General features: G+C 43.2%; 1 protein-coding gene and 1 long non-coding RNA gene across 2 annotated transcripts in view; one reads left to right on the top strand and one right to left on the bottom strand.

The window, feature by feature from the left end:
- Positions 1 to 7,874, bottom strand: part of creb3l3b (cAMP responsive element binding protein 3-like 3b) — a 26,032-nt gene extending 18,158 nt beyond the window's left edge. The window contains exon 1 of the mRNA XM_063184171.1: positions 7,549 to 7,874. Within this exon, the coding sequence (XP_063040241.1) occupies positions 7,549 to 7,569 (21 nt within the window). The 5' untranslated portion in view covers positions 7,570 to 7,874. The remainder of the gene's footprint in view (positions 1 to 7,548) is intronic.
- Positions 7,875 to 8,282: 408 nt separating this feature from the next.
- On the top strand, positions 8,283 to 9,758 carry LOC134435289 (uncharacterized). Its single transcript, XR_010031993.1, has 2 exons — positions 8,283 to 8,475; positions 9,087 to 9,758. It is a non-coding gene; the product is annotated as an uncharacterized LOC134435289 (long non-coding RNA).
- Positions 9,759 to 10,000: the final 242 nt, after the last annotated feature.

Raw genomic sequence — 10,000 nt, 5'->3', positions numbered from 1 at the left:
ACACGCACGCATGCACGCACGCACGCACGCACGCACGCACGCACGCACGCACGCACGCGCACACACACACACACACACACACACACACACACACACACACACACACACACACACACACACACACACACACCACCCCTGTGGGACATGGACACTGCAGGAACACATTCAATTGCTTCACCCTGATCTGCTCTCACTACAGGCAAAGTCAAATCAAAGTCAAAGTTTAAGCTTAGGCCTACTTTATTCTCAGTTCACTTTAGCCAGCCAAGCCCGACTATAAAATGTATAGGGTTAGGGAGTTGCTCTTTGAACGAGGTTCGAATCAATCCATTAGCAGAGTGAAGAAGGAATACGCTCCCTACACCCCCATCCATGGCTGAGGTTCCCTTGAGCAAGGCACCTTACCACAAATTGCTCCAAAATGACTATAAGATGCTTTGGGTTAAAGTGTCAGGAATGCACTGTACTGTAATACCACAGAAGTACAATTGAGGGTGCCATTACCACCGGAGCTGAGCTCAAAGCATCATTGGCAGCCAGCCGCCTCTGTCCTTCCAGGAAAAAAGGCCACTCCAGACTCCCCAACACTCCACACGGCTCTCTAAAACCCATCAGCACCACACAGCAGCACTGGGCATCTGGCCAGGGAAGCTGACAGTGGGGGACAAACGGGTCACGTGTCCCGGGCCCAGGGAGAGAGGGGCCCAGAATTGGATCCTCATTGCATTATATGTATTGGGTTTGGGGCCCTTTGTCTTTGTCATGGGCCCAGCCAAAGCTGTCAGTAGCCCTGCATCTGGCCATCGGTAAAAGGTAAATGGCCATGAACACTCTCTGAGCATTCACCCTCAAGGAAATGAGAGATGGGTATGTTTTCCCCTGTGTGTGTGTGTGTGTGTGTGTGTGTGTGTGTGTGTGTGTGTGTGTGTGTGTGTGTGTGTGTGTGTGTGTGTGTGTGTGTGTGTGTGTGTGTGTGTGTGTGTGTGTGTGTGTGTGTGTGTGTGTGTGTGTGTGTGATGAATGCGAGTTTGCAATGCATGAGGAGAACTGTGTGTTGTGAGGCACTTAGTATTATAACTTAGGTATCTGGTCTTGCTGTTTGTTGGCAGGCATGGACGGGTAATCTGGCGCACAGACCATTCCACGGTGGGCCGACAGTCCTCAGGTAGGGATATTGTTTTTTTTCTTTCTTTTTAAAAAATATTCTTAGCGACTGGTGCAAAACATAGGGGGGGGGACCTTTTTGGTCCCAGTCCAGCTCTGTTAGAGGGCCGTGTGCAAAGAGGTCTGGGCTGTTTTTTCATTCCAGTCCAGCTGTTGTAGGATTGCAGGTCTGATTACTGGAGTAAGATGTGGGTGGGGGATTATGAAAAAAGAGAGTGTTCTCTCTTTCACTCCCAGTCATAGCCAAAGTCCTCTCCACCAAGGCCATCTCTGCCCTTGTCTCTGGCCAGGGACTGTTGGGGAACGTATACAGGACTGGACTGGGGGAGGAATAGGGCTCCCTCATAATTAGCGGTGCAGAACTGGTGAGCCCCGCACCCTTGTGGGCCCCTACAGCCAAAGGGTGCGGGGCCCACCGGGAAGTGCCCGGTATGCCAGATGGCCAGTCCAGACGTGAATGTATATTTTGCTCCTTCACAGTCCATTTTCCAGAGAAAGAGCATCAGCTGAACATGGTTTATTGTGTTTCAGTGATGCAACGCAACTCGACATGATGTAATGTGTCGTTACGGAATAGTGTTTGTTGCGAGTCAACGTTCAGAGGAATCCAATGGCATTGAAATGCACGCCTGTATTCGTTCACTCTGTTGGTTCTTTAGGTTGTTCATTCATTTGTTTGTTGAAGACACACTGTAGTCAGTGTTGCCAATAGAACCAATTCATGTATTTAGAAATACTAGACTATAGCCCGATTTGGACGGGACTTTTATTACCTATGGACCCCCGGTAATTCGGAATAATTACAGAGAATGTCTGAGTTCTTAGTCCTGTGCGAATGTGCCATGTCTGCGATTTGTGAGGTAATAATTCCGCCGCGAATTACCTACTGTAATTCGGCGAAACTCAGACGTCCTGGGGTAATTTCACATAGGCGCGCCGTCTGCACCCCCTTGTAATGTCTGTGAATTGAGTAAATAACAGACGTTTATTTATCCCGTCCGAATGCGCCCCGAAAAATCACGGAGGTCCAGGGGTAATTGCGAATTACCAGGGGTCCATAGGTAATATTTATCCCGTCCGAATCGGGCTTATGAAGGGAGTCATTAGAAGAACGACAGAAAAGCTGCTAAGAATATCACATTGTACAGGGCACTTTTACACCACGATACTTTAAGTCTACACTAGACAATAAACTTTGTATAAAACCATTTTTTTTAAACAGATCACTATGCATAATAGAAAGAAAGATGTCTGCAAACTTAAATCCCATTTGTGTTCTTTTTAATCAGCCAAGCTTTCAGTCTGCTGACCTTCCTCAGGGCTCAGAACAAAACAGATCACTAACAGCTTATTGTCTATGTTATAATATAATGTTATAATATATAATATTCTTGCAGAATGCAAATGTGCAAGTATTTCATTTGGCAACTTCTGATGACTTTTGTGACTTTTCGGGCGACCTTTAACTTCTTAACTCACTGAGGAGTTGGCAGCACGGCTGACTGCAGTGACATTACTATGGCCACTCATGTGTTGCATTTCCACTCCAGTGATGCCACCAGTGCTGGACTGGGGGAGAAATAGGGCCCGGGCACTTTTGGCGTAGCCCCTTAATGCGCGCCGTACCTCCAGTGGCACGCTGTAATAGTCATTGAAATGTAACTACCATAGCACTACAATACTATGACACAACACAGGCCCTTTAGAAATGCACCACGACTTGGTCATTACCATACTGGTAATAACAAATTTATAAAGCCGCGTCTTAAGGGGTTAGAGGGGCCCCTCATTATTAGCGACGCAGAATTGAATCACTCAACAAAAAAAATGCTTTACATTTCTGAAAATAGGGGCCCATGAGTGTACAGGGCCCACCTGGAAATGCCCGCTATGCCAGATGGCCAGTCCAGCCCTGGATGCCACCACCCTTCAGACTAACTCCCATCACAAGCACCCCTCCCCTCCCCTCTCTCCCTCCCTCCCTCCATCTCTCAGCCTTCCTCCTGACCCCGACATCACCCCTGTAAAGCGTTAATGTGGAATGGATGGTGAGGCTCTTCTTTGATAGGTCAGAATCAATGACTGTACATTACATTGTATGCACAGTGCACAGTTACTAGTCAGAACATACACAATGTCCACAATGGAGGTAACATACCAAAGTCTACAGAGAGAGAGAGAGAGAGAGAGAGAGAGAGAGAGAGAGAGAGAGAGAGAGAGAGGGAGAGAGAGAGATAGAGAGAGAGAGAGAGAGAGAGAGAGAGAGAGAGGGAGAGAGAGAGATAGAGAGAGAGAGAGAGAGAGAGAGAGAGAGATAGATAGAGAGAGAGATAGATAGATAGAGAGAGAGAGAGAGAGAGAGAGAGAGAGAGAGAGAGAGAGAGAGAGATGTCTTCCACTTCTTGGAAATCACCTGCCCTTAATGAAATGTTCCTGGAAGAGAGAGAGAGAGAAAGAGAGAGAGAGAAAGAGAGAGAGAGAAGAAAGACAAATAGAGAGTGTCTGTGTGAGCATGTGTGTGTGTGTGTGTGTGTGTGTGTGTGTGTGTGTGTGTGTGTGTGTGTGTGTGTGTGTGTGCACATTATTTTCCTCTTCTTCATCTAAAAGCCCTGTTCAGGCTCATTATTACACAATGAGGTACACGCGACACTTAACCACCTCCTTTTCCTGGAACTCATATTCCTCAAATGAGAAGTGAAACGTAGTGTGTAGTTGTAAAAGAAGTCCGCTATCATGTGCGTGCACGCACACACGCACGCACACACACACACACACCTGTTGCTTATCTTATCTTATCATATCCTGGGGTTATCAGCCTCAAGTACATTCACATCATCCTTGGCACTGTAACTTTAACAAACGCCTGTGTACAGTAAAGTGAAATTTAATTGATCTACACATCTGCACTTAACGATTACAGTGTGATTACACAGTACAGAGTGTACATTGTAAATGAACAGTAATTTGAAACTTTTTAAACTGAAACTAGCCTGGAGAGGTTGCAACCTCTCCTAAGTAGCCTGACTCTCGCTGGTATGTTTCAACTTTGTCTTCATGATACCATCTGGGTATCCCCACAACCAAGACCTTTTCAAATGAGGCTCTTTCTGGAAAATCCTTGCATGTTATTGGATAAACAATCTGTCCGTCATCTTCACTGACGTCCCACTTCAGTCACTCTCATAACACTCGACCCGTATTGCAGTTGAGAACGTCAGTTGGAAGTAGAGCCATAACAACGCCCATCTATGGGAAAATCCCACCCGGCAATCCTGATTGGCTAATTTATTCAGAAATGATTCTGACTTTCACAAGACTCAGATGGTTGCGTGAGGAAGAGGTGGGAGATGTCAGGTTAGGAGAACATTGCAGTGGGCAATGGGCAGATATCTCTAGGTTCACCTGTGATGTGGAGTTGTGCCTGTTTTAACGGGGGGCAATCGCTATTCAGACATGCCGCTATTCAGGCATACCGCTATTCAGACATACCATACTATTCAGACACCAGATATGCCATAGGGTTGGGTTAGGGTTAGGGTAACTCTCCCTAAACTGAAAAAAACTGAGCAACGTAGCTTGCACAAACCACAGAAATGGCAGATTTCGGTGGGAAACGTGCCAGTATTCAGACAATAGACATTAATATCTGAATAGCGGCAGGTCTGAATAGCGCCATGTTACCGTTTTAACCCGGTGTACAGACAGGAACCCTGGTGCTCTGCAATGGGAAACCTCCTGTGCATTCCAATATGTAGATTTGCGCCCTCCACTTGTGCTTGTGGCCTCATACCAGGAAGTAATACATCATGATGACGTCACTGACAACAGGATTATATTTCAATATCTCTCAAAAGCTCAATTGTAAAGTAATTTTCTCATTTGCAAACTGGATGTTGAATGAAGAATAGTACCCCAAAAATTGTTGTGGCTAGGCTGACAGTGGGGGAACGTAATTGTTTTCTCAATGGAGGCGGGACATCAGCAAAACGTCAGGCCACAAGTACAAGTGGAGGACACAAGGTCGCATATCGGAATGCACCCCTCGTCTCATCAAAACCGCATTGTGTTTGTGGGTGGTTGACATTTAAGGCCGTAACACACTTAAAGGAGGAAACATATTCCAATTCCTGAAAAAATGGTTGGAAAAATTGGGAAAAAAATTGAAAAAATGGGGATGTCAGTGGTCCGTGGAATTTCGCCTAATTTTTGCCATTTTTGGGAAAATGTGTCCTGCAGTGTGACATCATTGGTGTGACATAACTGCAATACATATTCTGCACAAACATATCCCCAATGCTCTTTCTGCTATTGTTCCTTTAACCCCCACCCCACACACACACTAGGCCTACTACCCACCCGCACCCCCACCCCCACCCACACACGCCTATGCATCGCACAGGCAGACAACTGTGATTTCACAGCATGGTTTCACTATATTACTTGTAATAATTGTGTGAATGTGACAAATAAAGGAGCCTGTCTTTAAGACCCTTGTAGTTGGCCTTGTCACCCCGCAGGACGCAATTTGTGTTTCGAAATTGAACTTGTAGTTAATATTACTGTTTTGAGTTTTTTTTTACATTCATATTTTTTAATATAAGGTTAATATTTATGCAATCATGACAAATGCTTTATAAATTATTCAAAATGTTGTTGGTTTATTTTATAGCTGTATATATTCCAGGTTGTATTAATGTTACAGTCACACCGCAGGATATTTGACATACAGCTCCAGGCCTTTTTATTAGAATACCATGAAAAAGTTGATTTATTTCCATAATTCCATCAATAATGTTAATCTGTCATGGATTGTAGATGCATGGCCCAGTTTTTTAACTATTCCAATCATTATTTTTTTTTCTTTTTATATGCGTTGGCCTTCCAGCTCAAAAAACCCATGAATTGGGGAATTCGCATTATTAGAATATTGTTATAAAATCACATTTTTCTTCATCAAAATTCGGGTCACATTAAATCAGTTGAAATCTGGTACTTTCTACATAACATGCAATGGTCAATACTTGGTTAGGACATTCTCTGTCTTCATAATGGCCATGATGCATTTAACATTGAAGTCAATGGCAAAAACAGTGCATGGGAGTTATGGAAGCCCAGATATCCTTGATGCTTTGCTGTCAGCTGTTCTTGTTTGTTGACCTGGTGCCCCACACTTCCCTCTTCAATATACCCGAAGATTTCCATGCCACGTTTTGGTGTTAACTCACCAGTTTAATTCTAACTCAACAGAAATTAAACCCCATTCATTTTCAATGGGGTTTCATTTCTGGTTATTTAGAATTAAACTGGTGAGTTAGCGCCAAAACGTGGCATGGAAATCTACAGGGTATATTGAAGAGTGAAGTGTGGGGTACCAGGTCAACAAACAAGAACAGCTGACAGCAAAGCATCAAGGATATCTGGGCTTCCATAACTCCCATGCACTGTTTTTGCCATTGACTTCAATGTTAAACGCATCATGGCCATTATGAAGACAGAGAATGTCCTAACCAAGTATTGACCATTGCATGTTATGTAGAAAGTATCACATTTCAACTGATTTAATGTGACCCGAATTTTGATGAAGAAAAATGTGATTTTATAACAATATTCTAATAATGCGAATTCCCCAATTCATGGGTTTTTTGAGCTGGAAGGCCAACATATATAAAAAGAAAAAAAATAATGATTGGAATAGTTAAAAAACTGGGCCATGAATCTACAATCCATGACAGTTTAACATTATTGATGGAATTATGGAAATAAATCAACTTTTTCATGGTATTCTAATAAAAAGGCCTGGAGCTGTATAAACCTTTACATAAATCTTAACAAAAACATTTCTTCTCATCTAAGACTAATATGAAACATGATGTACCACATCTTCTTTCATTTACATTTGTTTTCAAGAGGAAAAATATAAATTTTGTAGGTTTGTAAAAACAGGGCGTCATGTCAACCACCCGTGTGCTAATAAGGACTGTAATCACATCCCACAGACTCTGTCTCTCTCTCTATTTCTCTGTTGTTTGTGTGTGTGTGGGCTTGCAGTCTAGAGGTATCTCTGTGCTTAATTACTCAGACAAAAATATCCACCAAATCACCGGCTTCAGCTCAGTCCCTCTCCTCTATCGATCACACACACAGAAATACGCGCGCGCACACACACACATGCATCTATGCACGTACGCACATCAAATAAGCACCCACCAACGCGAGGTAAAACAGTTACCACCAACACACCAATGCTAACAAGTAAAATGCATTCAAATAAACACCAACACACTCAAACACAATAAGGAAAATAAATGAAAATATCTACCCATAGAGACAATGAGCAATATCCAGCAAACAAGGCTTAGCCAGGTAAGTAAAAGGCAACTGTACCTGGCTGGACTCCAGAGCCATCGTAGTGGACTAGAGTCGAGGTAGAACCACAACTCAGTCCTCTTCTCCTGTTGCTGTTCAGTCCTTGTCTATCCCTCCCTGAGTAGTCCAGTCCCAAACAAAGACGTCCAAATGAAAAGAGTATGGACGAGGTTGTTGTGGGAGTAAGGCCCTCCTGGTTGTGTAGGTACTGTAGTTAGGCAGCTCCACAGAGGTAACTGGGTCTCCTGGTCCTATGGTAGAGAAACACACTTTATTCTGACTGTCAAATACCGGTACAAGAAGAAGTGTGGCGTCTATACAGGTCTGGCGTGGCGTGGTTAATCTGTTGGCCTGCGGTATAGCTGCTCCCTATAGGGTGTGGAGAAATCCCCTGTTTGCTCCCAATGTTTGTCAGCTCAGAGGTTGTTGAGATCATTGCCTCATCATGTGTCTGGCAAAATCATATCCATCATTTGCATTGACGTCACAATATTACGTAATCGATTTTGCTGGACGGCAGAAGTACACATTCGTACATAGGAATTATATGCAGACGAAGACAACTTTGACCATAAAATACCAAAGAAACATGTAGTTCTTGTATTTTTTTTTAAACGGGATATGTACCTGGCGTTATCAGGCTAGGTTGGCCACGGTGGATGTGTTCAAATCAGATTTATTCAAATGTATTCTGCTCCACTAGATGGCATAACGGGGACGGGCGGTATCGACAAACTGGGAGAAGAAGAGAAAGTTGTTGCTTGCTTCCAGCCATGAACTTACTCTGCCTGCGATATATATTTTTTATCCCGTGTTTATTTTCTTCAGTAAAGTTGTGAACTTAAACCAAACCTCTGCATTGGCAAAATAAGCACATTTATGCACCGTTTCTTCATTGGTGGCTGGGCACCGCGGCTGCATCCTCTTCTTCGTGGCATGGCACAGGTAAGATAATGCTGCTAACCTAACTTACTAGGCTACAAGACGCACGGTACATTTTGTGTCAGGCATTTCGCAAAGTGGTGTTTTGAATAGCATATCTTTTCATCTCAGATGTATCTTGTAGGTTAACTTGAATTCTCTCGCTTCGTTTCATCCAAGTGGATGTCATTGTTGTTTAGCCACGTCTGCACAATGTAGGCTATTGTGAAATATAATTATCTTCTGTTTACATGTCCAATATGTTCATTTGTACTGTATTATTATTGACCACTTATGTTACCAGTCCATCACTGCTACCTGTCCTGTCTTGCACTTTCTGTCTGTCTGTAATTGTCAGTCCTGTCTATGTCCTGGCATGGTAGAGAGAAAACGTCGTTTCCCTTGTATGACCATAAATAAAGTGACAATAAAAGCTGACTTGACATACTTCAATGTTTCAAATCGGTGTTGCATTACATTGCACATGTAGAAACACATAGGACAGAATGTCGGTTACATACTTTGATTAAATAATTTTGATTTGATTAAATAAATAATTTGAAAAGATGACCTTCACAAGAGAAAGAAAAGCACAACAAACCTGTTATTTATCTTTTATTGTTTTTATTGTTTAGTAATTGCAGGTTCATCAGTCAGGTGGTCAGCACCCAAACTAAAACCATGAGTCATGGTGGCCAGGATGACGTCCAAGAATAGCATCCCAGCAGGTACCCCACAGGTAAATACATGAGTAGTAAGTTGGGATGAGTGTTATTTTCTGACATTTTACATCACATTTTAATTCAGACAATATTGCCAAAGGAGTTAATTATTCAGTACTGTACCAGTACATGATAATGCATGGCTAGATTCATTTTAAATAGCATGTTTGTCTTTTCTTTTTTTCTAATTAGATGGGGGAGCCAACATGAAGTGGTGTCCAGAGAGGCTTCTTCCTCTTTGGCTTTGCAGCAGCACCAGGACCTCACCATCAGTGATGCTGTTCCCCTCATCCATCGGGCCTACCCTTACATTCCTCCCCTGATGCACTGATCACCTGTACCAGTTGTTGGAGTTTTCAGAAGGGCTCTAAATTAACTTTTTTTTATTCACTAGTAGCCAAAATGGCTAGTATGTTAATCTCCAAACATACCGGTACATTAAATAATGGGTCAAAGTGCCAAGTATGTTTTCTTTTCTACCAGCAAAACTTAATTTTCCCAGCATTTGGCTGGTTGGCTGGTGAGCCCTGGTTGTCATTGATGGTGAGTAGCTGTGATAATAAATAACTGAAATGATGAAGTCCATCCAGACATGTCTTGCTTAATGTATTGTACTAATACAACAACGTAGAACATTTTCTGTGAAAGTCCAACTGGGAAACTCCAACTCCCATTGACATTGTGACACAGCACACAAGTGTTCACTGCACGAAATTGCATTTATGCTTCACCCGTGCAAGGGGGCAGCCCCCAATGGCCCCCCAAGGGAGCAGTGTGGCGGTACCATGCTCAGGGTATCTCAGTCATGGAGGAGGATGGGGGAGAGC

The sequence above is a fragment of the Engraulis encrasicolus genome, chromosome 19, assembly GCF_034702125.1.
Source record: "Engraulis encrasicolus isolate BLACKSEA-1 chromosome 19, IST_EnEncr_1.0, whole genome shotgun sequence".
NCBI classification, from domain to species: domain Eukaryota; kingdom Metazoa; phylum Chordata; class Actinopteri; order Clupeiformes; family Engraulidae; genus Engraulis; species Engraulis encrasicolus.
This window is presented reverse-complemented; position numbering and strand designations above follow the sequence as displayed.